Source organism: Melospiza georgiana, chromosome 2 (assembly GCF_028018845.1).
Source record: "Melospiza georgiana isolate bMelGeo1 chromosome 2, bMelGeo1.pri, whole genome shotgun sequence".
Classification (NCBI taxonomy): Eukaryota; Metazoa; Chordata; class Aves; order Passeriformes; family Passerellidae; genus Melospiza; species Melospiza georgiana.
The window spans coordinates 59,538,736-59,561,299 of record NC_080431.1 but is presented as its reverse complement, the minus strand read 5'-3'; the positions used below and the strand labels follow the sequence as shown (position 1 = coordinate 59,561,299).

General features: G+C 37.5%; 1 protein-coding gene across 5 annotated transcripts in view; it reads right to left on the bottom strand.

Moving 5' to 3' along the window:
• The window catches only part of N4BP2L2 (NEDD4 binding protein 2 like 2), a 40,002-nt gene extending 18,408 nt beyond the window's left edge, over positions 1-21,594 (bottom strand). For 2 of the 5 annotated variants that reach the window (XM_058045093.1, XM_058045097.1), the window contains exons 1-7: positions 21,523-21,594; positions 20,271-20,354; positions 17,719-19,148; positions 10,579-10,703; positions 10,089-10,177; positions 9,658-9,734; positions 6,154-6,297 (exon numbers count right to left, since the gene is read on the bottom strand). In XM_058045093.1, the coding sequence (XP_057901076.1) occupies positions 6,154-6,297; positions 9,658-9,734; positions 10,089-10,177; positions 10,579-10,703; positions 17,719-19,148; positions 20,271-20,273 (1,868 nt within the window). In that variant the 5' untranslated portion in view covers positions 20,274-20,354; positions 21,523-21,594. Of the gene's footprint in view, positions 1-4,995; positions 6,298-9,657; positions 9,735-10,088; positions 10,178-10,578; positions 10,704-17,718; positions 19,149-20,266; positions 20,355-21,385 lie in introns of those variants that run through there. The other 3 variants (XM_058045095.1, XM_058045094.1, XM_058045098.1) reach the window with 3 other exon arrangements.
• Positions 21,595-22,564: the final 970 nt, after the last annotated feature.

The following is a 22,564-nucleotide window of genomic DNA, read 5'->3' as shown; positions in this document are numbered from 1 at the left end:
TTAGTCTTTGGGCAGAAAATAAAAAATTATTTTAGAGAAGCACTAATATATACTATTATCTTCTAGTTCTGGAAAGACAACACAGCTAAATGGACACTGAGGGAGAGAAAAGGGGAGCAGCTAAAGGTGTTGAGCAACCTGTTGAACCTGTGAACAACTTTGCCAACACTGCTATGAAACAACCAGAATAAAGGGCACCGCCAGTTTTGCTGCTAGTTAAAGCCAGAAACTTAGGGTCCACCTGAGAATAAGAACAACATCACAGCCAGCATCCAACACCCTGAGACTAGGCAGCACTTCCATTAGTGACTTAAAACTCTGCTCTGATAGGTAAGGGCTAACTCTTCTGATATTCTGGACACTGCTCTCACTCCATCACTTATAACCAAATAACTTCTGTCAGAAAGGGCCTCTGGAGATCATGTAGTCCAACCTCTGCTCAAGGCACTATCATGATCTCCTTGCTCAGTGCCTTGCCCATTAAAGTTTTGAATATTCCAAGGATGAGATTACACAAGCCACTATCCAATACAAATTCCCCATGTTGCAACCTCCACCTGTTGCTTCTCATGTAAGAGGACCTAAACCTAGGACCAAGAAAGGCACTGAAGTATTAATTATTAGAATCAAGAACTCAGTTTAGACTGCAGGAACAAAGCAGAAAGAGAATGAAACACAATGCTCTGTCATCCACATATTACATACAAAGAATTTATAATCCTACATAAGGAATTTTTGCTGCACTGCCATAAGCACAGTCTCCATGAAGTGAAGGATAATGCTAAATATTCATTGAGCATTTAGCACATGTACCAAATGCCTGCAAAGAGCCACAAATGCAGCTCAGACATACAGACCTGACCTGCTTCGGGCAGACTATTCCATGTCTATTCTTTTGTTGTCAAAGTCCCTGAAAAACACTGTATCCATCTTGCAGGCTATCAGGAAAAATGCCAAATGGGGGAGAATAATACAGTCCATCCACTCCTAAGCCAGGTTCATGAGCCTTCAGGAACTATTAATGGTTAAGAGCAAGATGTGGGATAAGCTGTTTAGTAATTTCTCATAGACTATTATAACCTATAATACAGGCTACCCAGACCTAAAGGAAATGAATAAAGGAAAAAAACCCCTAAAAGTATCATGAATAATATAACAGTCACACAGGATTATGGGCCTATGACTAAGACTGATTTATACATGATACAATACATCCCTTAGAAATAAGCAAATGCTTACTCAGTACGCTAAAGCAGCACTTCTTAGTCTGTTAGCAATTTAGGAAGAGGTTAAACAATATGACCCAAGAGAATTCAGCCTTTTTAAAAATCAGTAGTTTAAACTGGATTAACAAAACAAAAAAATTAACATCATTAAAAAGACTGCAAGTACAACTGATTTTTTTGTTTTGTTTTGGGTTTTCATGGATATATTCTGGCTTGGCACAACATGATATTTCTGCAAGAACACCATGAATCAGTAAGGTACACATGACATGGTCAAGGACTGCCTGCCTACCAGAGAAATGAAGCGGCAGCACTATCAGCTAAAAGGAAACTGCAAAGACCAATTCCAGACAAAATACTTCAATGCTTTTATTATCTTTGATCTAGAATTCCACTGACAGCATACCTCAATCAAAACCCACCATTTGCAGCTTCTCCATTACTACAGTAATAAATTAAGACAAATCTGAGATGATTAGACCTTGATAAACTGTTACCTTTTTTTTAAAATAAGACCAATTATGTTTTCACACTTTTTTTTTCTGTGATCTCAAAATAAGCAGGTTTGAAGCTAATTTCAACCAATTAGCCTATAAAAAGAAAAAAAAAAACCCACAACAAATTTATTGATGTACAAGATTTTCACCTAGGATATTAATAGACAGCTTTATTCTCTCCTCTTGCTTTTATTTCAAAAGGACAAGAATACCAACATTAAAATGAGAAAAGCATCAATCTAGAAACCCCAAAGAGAAATATTTCTACATCTGATCCACACAAAACATCTGATCACTTAAAATGAGGGCTTACTTTCAATTTCATTTCAACACTGTCTTTTTAATGCTTTTTACAGGGAATTGTAATACATGTGTCTGCTCTTTTGAAGTTTCAACATATACCTAGTCACCTCATCTCCATAATGCACCAGCACTGAGCAAAAACATTTCCTCCAGAGAACATGATTGCTAGGAGATAGCAGCAGTTAAAACTACATGCCACACATGAATGTGAGAATTCTTCTAATTCACTGGGACTGAAACTTACTGTTCAGCTAAAAGAAGAAAATACCAACAGTTTAAATTACAACAGGAAAGACACACAAACAATAAATATAAATGTTATGGGTTTTAGCTAGAGAAAGCCTTGTTTTCAGTGATCTATTAGCAGAGAAACAACCATCTCTGCAAAAGGTTTCAAGAGACAGATGTCAGATGAAATCTTGGCCTTCTTATTAAACACAAAAAGCTTAAAAAATTATGCATCACGGCAAACTAAATTGAACTTCAAGAGGGTATGGCTACAAGAACAGAAGACAGGATACCTCACAGGAGATAATTTAACATCACATCTCAAAAAATTAGCAGTGTTACACCAGGTTGTCATGGTTTACCCCCAGCATCACCTCAGCCCCACACAGCCCCTCACTCAACTCTCTCCTGATGGAATGAAGAAGAGGATCAGAAGGGTAAAAGTGGGAAAACTCACGGTTTGAGATAAAGACAGTTTAACAGGTAAAGCAAGAGCTGCACATGCAAGCAAGACAAAAACAAGGAATTCATTCACCACTTCCCACAGGCAGGCAGGTGTTCAACCATCTCCCAGGAAAGCCAGGCTCCATCACATGGAATTCTTACTTCAGAAGACAACCACCACCATTCCAAACCCCCTCACTCCTTCTTCCTCCAGCTTTATCTACCAGGTGTGATGCCACAAGGTCTGGGATCTCCCTTTGGTCACCCAGGGTCAGCTGTCCCAGCTTTGTCCCCTCCCAACTCTGAGAGGAGCAGAAAGGCCTTGATGCTGTGTAAACACTGCTCAGCAGTAGCAAAAACACCCCTGTGTTATCAATACTGTTTCCAGGCAAATCTAAAACACAGTCCCAGATCAGCTATTCTGAAAACAACTAGCTTTATCCCACCCAAAACTAGCACACAGGTTTTTCAGGGTTTGGTCTTGGGGTGGTAATTTTTTCTTAACTATACAAAATTAAAATAAGAAAACTACATTGCCCAAAGAATGCTGATGAAAACTTTTGGTAATTCAGGATATAAACCAATAAACCAGGAAACAGCAGCTTAGATGAAGCAGTAAAACTAAAAGCACTTTTCCATATAAAGCTAATGCTAAGTGGTCTGCTATATTGATGCCTTGAGAATGAACCAATTTATGTATGTTCTACAAATTAATTTTCATTTAAATTTCATGCTTAGAAAAGTTAACTCTTAAATTTACTTACCAAACATCCCACTAGTTTCAAGTATGCAGGAAAAACTTAGGATTTTTACTTATAATATTATGGCTGTATGCATTAGTTAAATTTAAAAACAAAAACCAATCTGAGATTATTATTTCATGAAATATGATGAACTAGCAATTTATTTAAAAAGTAAACAATGGGAAGCCATCATTCTAGTTACAGTATCATCATCAACAGAAGTACTGTACAGAAAGTACAGACAGTAAGAATTTTCAGATCCCCTGTCTAGCTAAGCAGCAAGTTCTTACATTTCTTGCACATTTTGATCAAATAACTAATCTTCCTTGGTTTTGAGGGCATGAGAAATTCATTATCTGTAACATGTATTTCACATAATTTTTTACCTATAAATAGTATAGTGTAAAATCAACTTCTGAGATATGTCTATGATCTGTGACTGTCATATCCTCATGAAATATGATTATACCATGAAACAGAAGTGTTACATGGACAGTAATTCCAGTGGGTTTTCACCTACCATGTCACTGTACTTACCTTAGAATAGAGCTGTACAGATGAACCAATTGCAAATGTTTGATACACAAATTGCAAAGCTTCCCTTCATTAAGTGTCCTTTTCAAACTGCAGGCCAATTGATCAGCATGCTTTGCACAGCAAAAACACTCCCATGCACTGATAATTAAAGAGGCATCACAAGAAAAGCTGCACCATCTTAGAGCAGTACAAATTAGTACCTATTCAAATAAATACTGCTAAACAACGCCATTTCAATCTTCAATAATCAGCTCTTTTTTGCCATGCCTTAGCACTGTGTGAATATTACATAAGCCTCAATATATTTTATCATGTTATAGCATGAGAAAATGAGTCTAAAACCTTTTTATCTTGCCCACACTTGAAATGTGCTTTCATGTTTAAATATAAAAACTTTGGCATAATTGAAGTATTAATGAGCATTTACAATGATATCCATGATTCTTCTGAGACATGGAAAAATACAACAATGAAAACTAAAATACAGTAAATACTTGATATGAATAACAGACAATAAAGGAAGATTATTAATATAGTTGGGGAATCTCTTTTCCACACAAACACATAATTCAATATATTAACAATGCAGGTGCTAGTGAGATTTTAAATTCTGGTTCAAATAATTAAAACATAAATTTGCACAATAGGCGTAGAAAGCCACAGAAAGATACCTCATTATATAGCTTGATTTTCAGCTCTCATGGTATTCAGACTTTATTGATGAAGTAATTTTTAGGGCCTATTGAAAAATTGTCTACAATTTAAAAAATTATGCAGGCTTTGCAATTTTCAAAATTCTGATACTGTGACACAAAATGAGTAGTAGATAACCATCTAAATTCTTTTTGTTACATACTCATGCTCTTGACAAAATTTCCTAGTCAATGTTTGGTCAGTGTATAAGGAAGTCAAGAGCAGTTAGGTTATTTCAGCTATAGCAGGGCAGCAATAATGTTCATCTGTACAAAATCCTACGAGCCTGAAAATATAAACTGTTGCATTGAACTACTTCAACAATACTGAACACAAATGTATTTTATTAATACAGCAAGCTGTTAGAAAAAAGGCAAAGTCAACACTTACAAATTCATAATTTTTTAAAGATAAAAAGAGCAGTAAATTAGTCAGTCTCCATGCTGGCTCATTCTTTGTTATGTGCTAAACAGATTACGTTGGCGATGCCAAAATTAGGAATGCAAGATGGTTTTACAGAATTATATCCACTATTTATATTGAATTGATTCATCCTAACTGTGGACTGGGAATTGACAGCCTAATTTTTCAAAACTTCATTTTTATCACAAATGAAAGAAACTGACTTAGAAAGACACAGCTGTGAAATTTCAGTGGTTTAGTGATAAAATTTAGGGGTTTTTTCAGTCAGCACAAAACAAGTTGGTGGTGTGCCAACATCATCACAGTTTATGTACTACTGATGAGAATAAATAAAAAAATAATTCAGGTTGCACAGTTTATATCTGGTGAATACTGTACTGGCAGAATGTTGCTTCAGCTGCCACATGAACTTCTGAGACCAAAAAAGAAAGGGAAGAACCCAAAAACCCCAAGAAAACAACAACAAAAAATTTAAACCTCTTAACGGAAGTCAAAAACACATGCCAAAATTTTGCCAATTGGCAATACATGCCAAATAGAACTAAAGGACAATCCAGAGCATAACTGTTTTCAAAAAAATCTCCAAAAAGGTAAGAACACTAAATAACTATAATTAAAATTGATTACTACATAAATAAACTCTTCTTTTTGAGCTTTACTTCTCTTTTAAAAGATCCTTAATATGACCCCTTCTTTAAAAAAACTGCTCAACAGTTATCTAATATATGACATCATTGTCTTAGATTTCCGAAGAAAGACTGCTATATGCCATACTATATTAAATATTTTACTAAAATCCAAGGTCTTACAACTTTAATAGTTTTAAAAAAACATTAAATGTACAATTTTATTTACATGCAAGTCCATTAAAAAGAACAACCTCCAGAAGAAAATGGGTCTTGAAATAGGCCTATTTAAAACACAGAAAATCACTACTTTATTGGAAGTGGTGATGTGTTTTAAAAGGGCAAATAACAGATTCTTATTAACTGACTGCAACTGTGTTACTGGCTACTGGAAATATTGAAAGAACTCCATGAGTCTGTATTTTCTCCCCACCTATGTCTTCTCTGCAGAGGTGGTCTTTGAGTGTTTTTGTGGGGAGGTACCACTGAATTCATGACAATAGGGATGGATATTTGATGTTCATATCGTTCCAACATCTGAGCAATCTTCTCACGAGTGACTCCATGCTTATTTCTCCTACAAAAACAAAAATTTCAATAAATTATGTGGTATGTTTATAGCTATATACAGTTATATCTAAGTAAATATATATGTGTAAAATTGTATGTACAGTCTCTAAGAAAAAACCCTCTAAATTATCAATTTTTCTTCTTGTTATCATTATACTATATCCTCATTCTCAAGGTATTCAACTTGCATTAAGGTTTATTTTAACAATTCACAGCTGCATATTATGAGTAACAGTAAACAATACAGTTGTTCTTCTCCATACACAAATATGATGTTATTCACTATAACTATGCACCTGAATTACCCTAGAAGGATTTTACTATTTATTCATCAGATTTTACATGTAGGATTTACATGTACAGATTTTAACGAGTAGAGATTAATAATAGCACAGACTACTCCTTATGAAAGAAATGTTCAAACTAGCATAAAATATGCAACTACACTGTTGCAAGACTTAATGACAGAATATTTTCTCATCAGGAAACCTCTACAGAAGAAGAAGTGACTTTAGTTCTGAACCAGAAAAACACACTCAGAACACTTTAATCTACTAGTTGTAACTCGCACTTTTGTGAATTCAGAAATGTAGTGAAACACATGTAAGGGAAAAGGTATCAAAGGTGCTGTCCCATTCTTGCAGTGCTCAGTAACCAGCTACTTTCAGGGAGAACTTGGTCTGTTAAGAACCTGAGCACATTATATGAGATCAGATATATATATATATATATATACACACAAACATATACATAAAATCTCCTTGGTATTTATGGAATAGGACCTTAAAATCCAAGTTAGCAGAGAATTTCAGTCTCTGCCAGAAGAAAACCACAAGCCTCATGCACAAACTGAATGTCAGAGAATTGACAGAATTGTAATGGAAATGAATCTAAAAGAAGAGACATAAAACAGAAACAAAAGGTTGTGATAGCATAAACAAGCATTTATCATAACCCAACACTTCTTCTTGCCAAGAAATAATGTCCAAGCTAAATTATGTCCCCAACAAACCAACAGAGAATATATTTCTGCATCTTTGTACTTTCCCCTAGGGACAGAAGAGGTATGGGCCTTAACAACTTCATCAGTTCTAAAGAGGAGAAATCAACAGTGGGAACAAACAGGCTACACTGGAAAGACAATATTCCATACAGAAATATTTTAGAAGACCGATTCCTCATCACTAGTCCCCTCAGGACTTGAGGAGTATTATTATAACAAAGAAGTAAGTATCAAGTTGACAAGAGCTCAAAGCACATGGCAGGTAGCACACTAACTTCACATTCAGATTGGAAGCAGAACTGGTGATCGCAGAACTATTCAAAATTACATTGGCTCCTTAAAGGTGCATTTTATCAGCTTGCTTTCTGTGAAGAAAACGCTTAAACAGAGCATTTCCCTCACACTCTTCCCTAAGACAACACCAGAAGCTGGAGTGATCATTGCATGTGGCTCATTGTTTAAATGCTTTTAATTTCTACATTGTGCTAAAGCAGCCCAGGAGCAGCTGCATGTTGAACTAATCACTTGGTGAGTCTTAGCTGTTTTAATTTTATTCACAAATATGAGCAAGGGTAATGATAGAGAAAAAAGTTAACCCTCTAGAAATATGTGGATTTTATAAAGCAGTTGACGTTTGTAACAGACAAAAAATGAGAAGAGCAAGTCTAAGTCATTTAATGCCAAATGGTGGAAGCAGAAAGTTATTCAATATTTTCCTATCAATATTCAATATTTTACTATCTTAGTACTCCTAGAAAAAAATTACAGCTCAAGTGCACTGGACATAAAGTGCACACACATCCACAACTGAATGGACTTGTGCATAATCACTTCATAAAAGATGAAGTACTTCTCCTTGCAGGATAATAATATCACCAGCAGCAAAATTGCATCAAGCGTAGAAACTGATTTAAAAAAGGAAATCAATTTGCTGTATAGTGTCATTTAATACTGGTATCTCCTCTTCAGACGTGTCTTCACTCATTCTTTGGCAGCTTCGCTATGCTGAGAGAGCACAAAGTCATCTATCTGAACCAAAGCAGACATACCAGCAAAGGCTCCTAACAGACAGGGGAGGAGGACTGTTTTGCATGGAGGAACACAGAATCTTTTGATAAAAGCTAAAAAACCTATTGATAGAAGTTCTGCCACTAATAAATGCTTCCATACTACCCTTTACCACTGCACCCTCAGCAAGTTTGCTGATGAAACTTAAGAGCCCTCTCCCAAAGTAACTAAGGAACAAAATGAAAACTTACATCACCACCTTTATTAAATTCACAAAAAATAAAGTTTCCAGGCAATGGGTCTCTGTTTAAATATTTAAAGCAACTAGAACTGCTAAAATATTTCTAGGAATCTTCTAAAAACTAGTAACAGCACTTCACAGTTCAAGGGTTCTGCTCTGGGAAAGAGATCAACTTTACTCCTACAATTAATAATTGAACAATAAAATTCAACAGTAACAACACAACAGTTTACCCTGTTGCTTGTTAAGATCATCTGGAAACATCAATTTTCCTGGAAAATTAGTCTGTTTTGTGTAATGGAAATCTTAAGTGTCTGATTACTAAGATTCCTAACTTGGCTGTGCTGCATGCCAAACTAGAAAAACTTACTATCATTCTACAGAGAGAGAACTCCATCTCTAGAAACAAGTGAGTGGTAGCTTACGAGCAAAAGGTGAAAACTTAAGAACATTTTATAAACCCAACAGAGTCCAAGTCAGTAATGCAGGCATTATATATATATATATATATATATATATATATATATATATATATATATATATATATATATATATATGAAAATACATTCGTGCACTGTAGGGGCTACTTCACAAAGCTGAAACAACTAGAGGCAAAGTCAGCTGGATGTATATAAAACAAAAATCAGTGAGAGAACTCTGTCATCAACTGTGAAAATATTACACTACTTTTCAAACAAAGAAATATCCTTGAGCTGGTTTGATACCTCATAGATTCCTAAAGCAGATATATCTGAGACAAAAAGGACATTAACCAAGAAGAATAAGCAGCTTCCCAAGCACTCTCAGAACCCAGAAATTCAACAACCCATGTTCAGCAGTACTCTAAGTCACATCTACACATGTCCAACATTTTAATACTGACATTTTGGGCCAACTAGATAGAGCTGGTTTACTTATTTATCCATTAAACTTCCATGTAAATGTATACCTCAAAATGCCTATTTAAATAAAATACATTTCATATTACTGGTAAGGAACTTGAGAAAATATTTTGAATAAAATATAACTTACTGCATATATATTTATGCATTCATATTTATCTATCTATCTCTCTATATATATAAAGTACCATGATTTGTGTAAGAAAAACCTACTTTTCTAGTTCATCAGGATCAAACTTCCACCAAGTATCTGGCTCATGGAATTCCACTCTGTATCCTTTTTCTAGAGCCTGCAGCAAGCAAAGAAATATGTGTGATACGTATCATGATCACATAAAGCAAGAAAAAAATAAAAGACAAATATAATAAACAGATGCAACAGCATACTCTGCTGTGGTACTTGCTGAATTTCACTTACACCCAGCCTGTCTTAGCTTTCATTTCAGGCTAAGGAAATTAAATCAAGTCAATTCTTGAACTGATCTAAACCACTGCCACACCAATTACTAATCATTATCAATAAGCAGTCTCTCTTTTTAACAACTTGAATAAAAAAATGTTTCTGGACAAAATGTATCAACTTATCCCATGCAGCCAGGGTAAGTCTGAGTCTAAGTTGGTGACAATCATGCAACAAAACCTACCACTTCCACATAAGGCTTCATTTCCCAGGCTTGAGTATTAGTGTTGTCTATTATAACTGGAGATTTTCCCTGCTCCATTGCTTGCTTTGCTGAAATGAAAAATTGTGCAAGTTAATAAACCACATGTAACTCAAAAAAAAAACCGCCCCAGATTTTCTTTCACTAATCTACTCTGACTGAAACACTCTGTTCTGAGAGAAAGAATACAAGGTACAGGCAGGAATGAAAAGAAGCAGAAACAAGAGCCTCATGCCCAAAGAAACAAGGTTATCTACTTTTAACTCTGAACCTTGCAGAAGTTCAAAATTTAATATATATATATACATACATGAATTAAAGTATGAAAAGCACTTGAAATACTTCTATACATGCTTTGCTAAAATATATATACTCCTTTTCATATAGACTCTTAATACTCATAGATGTTATGCTACGTTACTATTTCCTCGACACAACACAGTTTAATGGGATGCCTTTTGTTCATTCCAACCTCTGTTGCGGTTCCACTCATGGGCATCACCAAGCTGAGCAGCATTATAGGTGTATCCGTACTGCTGACGAAAATAATCATCGGTGCTGAGCACGACGCCGTCACAACTCCGACCAAGCAGAACACTGGTAAAGGAAAACACCAAAACAGAATCACTTTTAATTTTTAGATAAACACATTAAAAATAATATAACTTAAGTAGATTGAACTGTGACCTATTTCTGAACTTCTTGCAAACTTCAGACAGATTTATAAAAAGCACACCCATCTATATTACCAATAATTCTAATCCAAATCAAAGCAATATTTCCTCTCTCCACTATTTCTGCATTTATTGTTTCTTCTCCACTCCCAAGAGATGTTGGCATTCATCTAATTTTACGGCTATACTGCAATAAGTACCTCATGATAATTAAATATACTTGCTAACATTTTCCATCTCAATCCTCACTTGGAAATATGTCTAGAAAGCAATCTGATCATGAGAACTCTCCGTTCTGCCAAATGTAAACCTAGTTTCAGAAAGTCCTTGGCAATGGACATTTAAAGGAAAACCTCATATAACTGAGACAACAGTACAATTCTGTTTAAAGTCCAGCCTACAGAATAGGTGTAGATTGAACTTTAAGAGACTCCTTGTCTCTTTTTAATTCTATGGTATATTTAAATCTGAAAACAGAACAAGCCCGTTAGTGCCACAGAACATGTAGAGTCCGCTGCAACACTCAGAAATCTATGGAAATTTAGGCAACTATTCCAGCTCAGAAATAGGCAACATACCCACAGGCTACAAAATCCAAACTGCACTGGAGTACGTGGGACTGCACTATTGCTGAGGTGGCAGGAACAAAAAAATTGGCCAGATCCCAAATAACTTAGGGGAACAAAGATATGCTAGTTCTCAGTTACCAAGCTTTCCCATATATATCTGCAGGAAGAGCCACTTGAATGTAATTCCTACACAAGGAATTTGCTGTGTTTTGCCACCTGTCACCAACAACAGGCCCGTTATGGTTGCTTCAGGATAAATAGCAAAGGTATTTGAGAAAGCAGAGCATGATACACTTAAAGTTCAGCTGCTTCGTTTGAACACTGATAAATAATTGATTTTGTTATAAATATTATCAATTTATATTTATATAAATTATAGGTTTTGTTAGAGCCTAGATCTTTCAATAGGGTGTGCATTACACTGGTTTATAAGAGTGCAGGAGGATCAATCATCTATTTTTGTTCTAAATAGATCAAATGGCACCAGTAAATCATACACCACACACACCAGCAATATTTATCCCTCTTCCTCTCTTGTATAAAATATTTAACAATTTTATATTCATTAAGTTACTTGGCTGTGATTTCACACATGGCTCAATTCTCTTATTTACAGTATGCTACATTTGCCAATTAATAATGCAAGAAAAACTGGATATGTCTTCCACACTCACTCCTTGTGTGCTGAAAGTATACACACATATCCTAAAGAACCATCTGCCTTAATAAAAAAGATAGCAAACAATATCTGGGATTCTTCTATTGGCTGACTAGATGGACACATCTCTACAGTTCCTAGGGGCCTGAGCATCAGGTATCTATAGGAATATATGAACTGACAAATCAGCATTAATGAGACATTGATTTTTATTTTTATTTCTAAGAACTGACTCCATTTGTTCATGTTCTGGAGAATAACTCACTGAATTGAATTCTTCTGTTATATCTTCCAAACATCACTAGTAGCAATAAAGAATTACAGTGACAAGGGTTCTGAAATCTTGCAAACCCATCAACAAAGTGTATTCTTGAAATAGTTTGTTAGTATTCCTTGAAGTTCAGAACACACCACAACTGTTTATGGACCAATATAACTGAACTGAAATAACAGACTTAATATAGTAAACTGTATTTGCAGTATTTAAACTTCTAAAATTCAAAGCAGAAAACTACTGGATGACATCATATGGCATAATTCATTTACCTCTAACATGTACTTGGAAGTAAAATTTTTCCCAGTCCTATGAACTAGAGAACAGAAAGAACAAAAATCATATCTACAGAAAGAAAGCATCACTACTATCTAAACCCACAGAGATAATACTCCACTTTTAAGAGATGAAAAAAGAAAAAAAGATAAATGTATTTCCACTGAGTCAAATTCCAGGTAAGCAAGTATGTGCACATGCTTGAAATGAGTAGCATATTATCCAACTGCTGGAATACATCCTTTTCACCCTAAACCTTCCCTCCAAGCAAACACCCCCTTTGAACACAGCAGGACACTGAAATTAAAGCAGCTCACCTACTTTTCCCACAAATACTACCTGATCTAATAGAAGCTATTATCCTGACATACAAAAATCTCATGTTGAAACCAAAATATTAACTACTCAGCAAACCAATACACATTTTTTCCAATGCCTGCACACACACAAATCCTTTTAGAACAGTCCCCAAATATGTATCCTGGTTAGTCTACTTTGATAAATGATTTTATAATAAAAAGATAAATAATTCACCTATTTAAAATAGTTACTATATTGTGGATGAGGAAGAAGGTAGGCAATAACTAAATATAGTTTCAAAATATGCAGCATCACTGAGCTGTGTAAATGCTCCTCTAAAAGCACTGTTTATAACACTGTTAAAATAAACATATAATTAGAAACAACAGCACACCACTGCTTCTACATCCAGCTATAAGCATTAACTCTAACTCTTCCCTTCAGAAGATTTCCCTCTAAGGAAAAATGGCCCCAGAGAAAGAGAACTGTCTTTATATGTTACTGGATTTAACTAAAAACAGACTTCTTAAATGACACCAATATGCACTCTTTCAATTTCATTAAGCTCTCTTTTATTCAAATTAATGCTTAAGTATTTATGGAGAAAAGGCAAATTGCAACTGCTGCCAACCTCAGTAGCAAAATATTTTAAAAATACAAGTCTCTTTTCCTATAACTTTTACCAGGACTGTAAGATCACATTATCATCTACTTCTAACTGTAGCAGGCTTTGGTTACTTGGGCTAAAGCTATCACTGCTGAGTATCTGTCCGGCCAAACTGCTTTCTAACATTTTTAACTAAATGCTCAATCTCTTCCAAAACCAAGGAAAAAATAAAGCATTTATTTTTTAAACAAAAGTATTTTGCTACTCCAAGCTTTTCTCTGAGTAGCTTTGGATTGAAGAAGTGAAATCTGACAAAGTACATGCATTTGTTTGCCCTGCAAAACCTTTTTGTAAATCTGCCCAAGGTATTCAACTTTAAAATGTCATGTGCATAGCAAATAGTAGTTAAAAGAACTCATGATTCTCATAGCAAACCCAGTCCTGAACAGAGCAATCTGGCAGTGGCAGGAAGCTGATTCAGCACCAATACTGCATTATAGGAACACATTTCTCCCATCACTCAAATGGCAACAAAAGGAACAAAACTGGCCTAAAACAGGAGGACATGGGAAGCATAGTGGTATAAACACTGGAACAAGCAACTTGGTCTGGCAGTAGAGCTAGGAAACAGGGCCAAGGCAGAGTGAAGCAGAGGGAAGGCACAGGCATAATGAAGTTGGGAGGGAAATAATATCACTGACTGAAACAGGGAGAAGATGAATCTGGGCATAAATGGGATGAAGACTGGAGATGGAACTGAAGAAATCAGCTTACTGTTTAGAAGCAGATATGGAATTAGTGAGAACAGACCAAAAGCCATGACTGGATATGAACAGGAATACAAAAATGGAAAGTTAATGGATAGTTAAGAAACAGATTTCATATGAGCCTCAGTGGCTGGGATTGTCTAAGTCAGGTGGACACAGGAAATAAATCCATGAGATGAGGGGAGCTCCCCAATGAGCCAGAAATGGCTGATGTGCTCATATTTAAGGCAAGTAAAGACAATGACCCAAAGAACTAATGGCTGCTCAAGCTCACCTAAGCTCTGTCCTGGAAACAATGGAGTGCATACTCAGAATCTATTTCCAAACATGTTAAGCAAATTAGGATAACCAAGAGGAGCCAGTGTGGGGTTTGCAACAGACAAGCCATTCTTTACTGACCAGAACACACTCTGATGAAACAAGGGCATTTGTCAATGAGGACTGAGTGATGAATGCAGCATACTCAGAAATTATCAAAGCTTCCAACATCATCTCCCAGCCAGTAACAAGCAGAGAACAACAAAGGATATAGTAAGATCACTTTTTCAGTATCTTCATCATAACCCTGGATGATGAGGCAGAGAACTTACAGATGACACCAGATGCTCAACACAGAGCTGAACAGTGAGGCATCTATCCAGAAGGCCACAGGAAAACCTGGGAACTGAGCTAAGCAAAACAAAACATCAGGAAGCTCAACAGAGAAAGAGTAAAGTTGTACAAATGATGAAAGCTAAGCCTCAGCACAGGCAGGGAAGTGAGTGGTTGAGCAGCTCTGTTGAAAAGAGTCTGAGGATTACAGTGGACATCAAATGAGATGAGTGAATGGTGTACCCTCATCAAAGGTGGGGCAAATCACAACCTGGGCTTTAGTAGAGGAAGCATGACCAGTAGATCACCTGAGAAGAGATCACCCACACTTTACCTGGTTCTTGTGTGGTCAATTCTGAAACACTGTATCCAGTGTGGAACTTCCCAATTCAAAAGACATGCTGAAAAACATGGGAGGGCTGAACAGATGGCTACCGAGATGGCTACAGGCACACAACACCTAAGGAGAAGTTAATAGCAGCTGCGCTTGTTTAGTCTGGCAGTGGAGACAGTAAAAGGTCTGACGTGGACCTATTACAGTGAATAAACCTCTCCCTTACCAGAAGGGAAGCTGCAAAGAACATGAGCCACATTCTACCACATAACAACACATGTTATTACACAGGACATGCAAATTATGTCTTCAGAACTTCATTTTGGAGATTAGGAACAACTTTCTTATTTAGGTGTTTTGTACTGCACTAGAGAAGTTTGGTGAGACCACAGAAATCTCAGAGGTGTTTTTAAGCTCAGGCCTGACAAAGACATACCTGACCTGATCCAGTGATGGTGACAGACCTCGTCCAAGCAGAACAATGAACTAGTTCACACCCATCACTCTCTTCCAAAAAACATGCCCAAATTCCAACTGTTTAGTTGGAATGGAAGAGTCAAAACCAAAAATAAACTTCAGTGGAAGATTCAAGACAGACACAAGTCAAGTTTGCGGGCAGAGAGAAAAGTGCCTGTACTTAAAAACCCTTATTCATAGAAATTTGATATTCCAAGGTCTCCCTACTGGCTCTGCTGTCATTTCCACCTTGGGAAACCCACAAGACACACCTCATTCCCCTCTAGTGCTGATCCACACAGACAATGCCAGTTTTCTGCTTTTCCTTGGCAGTTATTTTACTGACACAAATAGTAAAGGTTTGTCTGCAGCTGCCAAAAATGCAAATATCTGCAAAGATACCTGTGGGTACTAATATGGCATCAGATATAACATCACTGCTGTCCTAGGCTACGCTGCAGAACTCTATGATGTTACACAGAAAAACATGTTCAAAACATGTTTATATAACTTAACTAATAATAAAGGTATTTTCCCCATCGGCACCCATTAATTCTGGGATGTTTCTTTCCTAAGGATATCCAAGACTCATGATTTCACGGGAATTAACAACTGCAAGCAAGCATTAAACACATGAAACTGCATGTAATTGAAGACACTGAAAAGCAAGCCCCATGCTGTTCAAATTCTGCACTCACTTTTGGTAACTGTTCTTAACCTTGATCTCATAGTGCCCATTTTCCCATCTGCTAAACAAAATTAGTAACTGATCTCACTTATGAGAGATGAAAAAAAGCACAGATATTTGTTCTTAAAAACCTGAAGATATTTAAAACTTTTCAGATTATATGAGTCATATATTGGGAGAAAGATTCAGAGACAATTTAGCACACCAAACACAGAAAACAAATATATTTCGTATCTTTATATTAAGTTGTATCCAATCTCTAAACTGAATGAGGCAGCATTTTTTCCACAGGGTTATTTTTAAATGTTTTATGTTGCCTTCACATATTAAAGAAATTACTACAGTAATACCAAATGGGGACATGCAGCTTCAAAAATGCAGGCTTGCAAAATACAGCAATCAGTAACTATAAAAATATTATCGTAAAAACAACTGAAATATGTAAAAAAAAAACCTATTGGAGATTTCTAGTTGTAATAGGTCTCCTAAATACCAGGAAAAATCCACTAATAGAATGTTAAATAGAATGTTACTTCTTTATATTAAAAAACACAAATAAGAACATGATGACTGTGTCTATCCCACAGACTCCTCACATACAACAGATGATAACTACAGAAGATATCCTGTGATGTAGTTTCTGGATGAAACTCAATCAGTAAGTACTGATTCAAAAACTTCTTTTTTTACATACACAAGACAAACTTACTTTCACTTAATACAGGTACCATCTGTGCTCTGTCCACTTTCTGTGCTTTTTAAAATAGGCCAAAAAACCACAAAGGGAAAATCCAAGTTGGAGATATTACCTGTTTTTAACCTTGTCAGACTTCAACAAGCACATTTGGAAGAAAAAATAATGTTTTTATTGTGCACTGTTCACAAACAAGGAAGTGTAATTGACAGACCATGCTATGAAAAAATGGAATGAGATAATGCTCAGTTTCTTCAATTCACCAAAACCAGGTATTTTCAGGGCAGCAGCATTCTTCTAATGGCCTTTGAAAATTTTTACATGGGCATGAAAAAGGACTTCTGGTTCAGTCAAATTGGTATTGTTAGACTTGATGGGAGGATTTTTTAAGTTTAAGAATTAAAACAAAGCAGCAGACTGCCACATACTAGTACGAAAATTTCAGAATAAAAGACTATGCAATTTAATGGATGCTCAACATTTTAAATTTAACACAGAGGAGCTCCTGGTCATCAAAACTCTGAGGGAGACAAAAGCCCCAAGTAAATCTTTTTAATATTTACGGCCACTTTGTACTCTTTAAGTACAAATGACAGCTTTAAACTGCTGCATTTTAAGAGTCTAATTTAAAAACTAAGATGTTTCCTTAGTGCTTACAGATATATTTGAAATTCTTAAAAAATTTTACTTGAATGAACTTCTCAAGCTTTAAGTCTGCACTTACCGAGAAAGTGTGGTTTTCCCTGAACCTGGCAGGCCTCTTAAGATTAGAAGCAATTTCTGTGAAGAACTGAATTTTTCTTCAGATAACTGCAATGAAGAAAAGTTGTGCATTCCTCCTGTACTGTCAGCTTTTGGATCATTCCAATGCTCTTCTCTGGTTTCACAGAAACCATTACTTTGGAGTCCATTCTGATCATTATTCCCATTCCTGAAGACCTGAGTATTATGGATGTCAGCATGACCAGAATAGCTGGTATTTTGATCAAGCAATGGACCATGACTGCTGATATCAGTATTTCCATGGTAACTTTTGTAAGGAAATCCTCCATTCTGAGGAGGGGGAACATTTGGGATTTGAGGTGGAGAATCAAATATCTGAAAATGGGATTGATGGCTGAATCTAGGAGGAAAAGGTCCCTGAGGTTTGTTGAAAGATGCTCTAGTCTGCCAAGCAGGTCTGAATTCAGGCACTGAGCAGTTCCAAGTATCTACTTGGTCATTAAAGGTATTTTCAGTTTTCCAGCCACCTGTTTCCACAACTAACTGCTGCTCATTGCTTGTTTTCTGACTGTTCTGTTCCCCTGAAGAACACTGTCCATTCTCATAAAATGAGTGTGGACTGCCCAAAATGACAGGTTGATAATTTTCTTGTGAGCTCTGACTGGAGTTAAATGGAGAGTGTTGTTCCTCAGAAATTTCAGTTTCCTTTTCCTGAACATTAGTATCTAAATTTTCATTTTCCAGCTGGTGAATTTCTTTATAGAACTGATCCAGCTGATCATCTATCTCTGGTACAGTGGCAGAAACAGCTTGCATCTTCTTTGCCTCCTTTCTTTTACATCTGTTTTCACACAATTCATTCTCATCTCCTCCAGTGTTCCTACATTCATTGCAATTGCCAGATTTGTCCAGCTTGTTACTTTTGGCAGGCTTGTAAATAGGTCCTATAAAATCTTTGCTTGTAAAGAAGTCTTCATCTGATTGATTTCTATTTATTGAGAATGATGCACTGCTTTTTTCAGTATTATCTTCACCACCATTATTTGTAATAAAAGGGTCCTTCTCTTCTTCAACTTTAGAGTAATTCATTGATGTAAAAGGAGGATTTATATTCTGCCCATTTTCTACATCAATTGGCTGACTAAGTACTGGATTATTTTCAGGGAGAACTTCATTCAAGGATCCCAAGGCACCAGAAGGTATTTTCTCTTGCTTCTGCATTTCATGTTGCCCTTGGTTGTCTAAGGCACACGTAGGTATCCAACCATTTGATTTTCTCTCAACATCCACCTTCTTCTGAGCACCTTTGTCATCATCATCAGGGAGTTTCTCACAAGCCCCTTCTGTTGACTTCATTCTTTTAGGATACGGCTCAATTCCGATTTCGTCCTGACACTCCAAGAGCCTTGCTGTATTTTCAGCATGAAGCATCTTAGAAAAAAGAATCAATACGTTATCAGCATGCACATTTTTAAAATATAAAAAAGCTGAAGTTACTCAGGCCTATGACATCACACTGTCCATGGATTCACCCAGAAGAAAAACACACATCACCTACCACAAGAATGGTTTAAAGTAGACTGCTACATTACTTATTGCTCATCTCTAGTAAAAAACGTTAGTGCTGTATCAGTCAAGCAGTCACATTTGATGATATGCCTTAAATAATTTACAAATCATGCTTTTAAAATGTGACTGTTTGAAAAAATAATTACATCAGCAATCTCTGACCTATGTGACTGCTATTCTCTACCAGCTGTTATTTCACCAAGTGTTTGAAATCTCTTTTAAAGATAAGGATATGCCAATTTCCAACACACAAACTGATGTCTGAGATCACTACTAACACACCAATAAAATGCAAACACTTCAACCATGAGGATTGTTTTCTGTGCCATGAACCAAAATCCACTAACTCATTTAGGTAAGCAATCAAACAGGTTCTGGGCAGCATTTGCAATTTACAACAAGTCAAGTAAGACCTAAAGTCAAAGCTGCAATCTATTGTTATGGTCCTGGTTTTGGAACTGCTAAGGACTTTTGTTAGGGACCAAGAGCATTTACTTGCATGTCTTCTAAAATTAAACACACACATAAAAATCCCTGTCCCAAATAGATTACATTCTAAGAATGAAACCACTAGGTTCTAGACAGGTTCAGAGACAAGCTGTTACAAAGCAAGCTGGCACTAACCACAATGCCATGTCATTATCCATCTATTAGTCTGAATTTCTTGGATTTTGAAGACTACACAGTATGCAATAAAGAGTAAACTCTTCCCCACCAAATAAATGCAGTTTCAAACACAAAAGAACACATTTCTCCTACTGGAAGGTTTATTCCAGTGTTTTCTGAAACATTTCAACTTTCTATGACTAAATATTAACAAAGTGCTACATGCCATTCATCCTGGATAGGAAAATAATTTTCTTCTTTATCTGAAAAGGATCTGTAGGTAGCATTATGGGAAGATTTGTAAGTAGCCATTATCCCAACATGTTCACTCACAAAACTCACAAGAAAAGGTGTTACGCTAGGCACTTTATCACCTACCATCCAAAGGAAGAGAAACCTGCCATTCTCATCTCAAACTGGCTAAACCAAGGAGATGTTACTGTCCGCACTTGACTTTAGTACCTGGAAGAAAGCATAACTGTTAGAAGGGGAAGAAACATGGCCAAGCAACTCTCTCTCTTCCTCAGAATTGGTACCATGTTCTCGCCTCCTCTCAAGATTTATGCGTTGTATGCATGCCCCCAGCTTCTTCATGCTTCATTTTTGTCTATTAGAAAGCAAGTATGGCATTACTACTATTCACTGAGTCTATCCTCATCTAGAAAAAAAATGTCCTGCTTGCTCCATAGTGCTGAGGTAAAAAAGTAACTTTATTAGCTTCTATGTCCTCATCTTCAGGGATGATGTTTAAGCAGAGCCCATTTCATGATGGGGAATTAAAAGAGTAAACCTGTGAACATTTGCTGTATGACAAGATCTCCACTGACAGAAAATGCTGCTCTGTGACTGTCCCACATAGGAATATTCTTTCTTGCTAATCTCTAACAGACTGTCCCTCACTAACCTTGGAAACACTGAAGCTGCACTCAAAAGCATATCTGCCTGTGTCCTTGGCGAGGACAGAGCAAGTATGCTCAAGGAAAATGCAGTCTCTCTGACACTCTCACCTCCTGAATGTTTCTGTATCTCTATCATTTCTGTAAAGAACTGGTTGTAAGCACTGAACCTGAGCCGGCAGAGATGCCACTTCTTTACCACTTCAACTGACCTGTGAAACATCCAGAAGATTCAATCAACCAACTAACTCAAGGTCTTGAACTCAACCCGCATAACACCTTTCCCAAAAGGAAAACTCAGACCTATCTGGCAGAACCTACACACAAGTGAACTGGCCGGCTCTCCCTGCACGGTGGTCCGGCGGTGTCGGGGCGCACAGCCCAGCGCCCTCACACGGCACAGCAGCCGGGGCAGCAGGCGCGGCTCCCACCCACACCGGGCTGGCAGCGGCGGGTCCGAGGCGGAGGCACGGCCACCGGCCTCACGGCTCGGGGAGCTGGATCAGGCGCCCGTCCCTCCTTTCCCCACGGTGCAAAGCCCACTCCTCTCCCCCACACACACACACTTCCCTCAGCGCCGGGCCCGCGTCACACAACCTCAGCAGCCGCCGGCTCCTGCGCGCTCACACCGCCATCCCCACGCCGCCGGTGGCACAGGTCGGTGGTAGCAGCGCTGGCGGCGGAGGAGAAGCGGCTTGGCCGAGCAGCGGCCACACGCGGGGGAGGACACGAACCTCAGGGCCGCGGCTCCCGGCGGCGGCGGAGGCAGCGCCTCCGACCCCCCACGCCCAAAATGGCGCCGCCTCCCGCTGCCCCCTCACCCCGCGCGTGGCGCCGCGAGGGGCGGAGCCTCCCGGCACGGCGCGCGCTGTGCCCGGCGGGAAGAGCCCGGTGCCAGCCCCGGGGTGGGGTTTGGGATTTGTCCCGCTTCGCCTTCCTGCGGGCCGGCCGCTCTGCTCAGCCTGTGGGGACCTCTGCTTTAGGGGGCGTCCTGCTCTGTCACGGAACGTGAGCAGCGGTCCGGTGGGGACTGTCCCTAGTGTGAAAGCCGCCCAAGTTTCTTAGTCCTGTGTTGTACTTAACGTGGATTTGCAACTTTCCCTCCTGCATGTGTGAAAAATGCGTGTTTTATGATTGGCTTTTCGCAAATATTAAAATGAATATTATATGTGTTGTGTAAGAAAGTTATATCTCTTAAGTAGTGTGTTAAATATAGTTTTAGGTTATGAAAAAAGTTAAAATAGAAACTACGCTATGTAGGATACTTTTTTAAAGAAAGGACTTGCAGCGAGATAGCAGCCACAGGACATCTGAATTTCAGAGAAAAAGCATTTATTGCCCTCTTAGCAGAAGACACGAACTTCTTCCCGCCTCGAAGGCGCTGTTAGGATTCGGAGGAAGAAGTTGAGGATGACCAGACAGAATCCTGTGTTTGAATGGAATTTATGCATCATGTGTGAGGTGTATGAATATGCAACAGGCTATTGCTTTTAAGGGTTAATCCTCTGTTAACGAGTGTCCTTTTTCGGGCTTCTGCTGCCCAGAAAAAGGCACCCAAACGTCCATAACTCTTTGTCTCTATTGTCTCATATTGCCCTAATTCAAATTGTCCAAATTATTATTACTCTAATTGTATTACTATTTTTATAACCATTTTATTACTATTAAACTTTTAAAATTTTAAAAACAAGGGATTGGCGTTTTTCACACATGTATAAAATAAAATTTTAATATCACCTAACTACTTTTTTCCCCCAAATCTTGTGATACTATGCA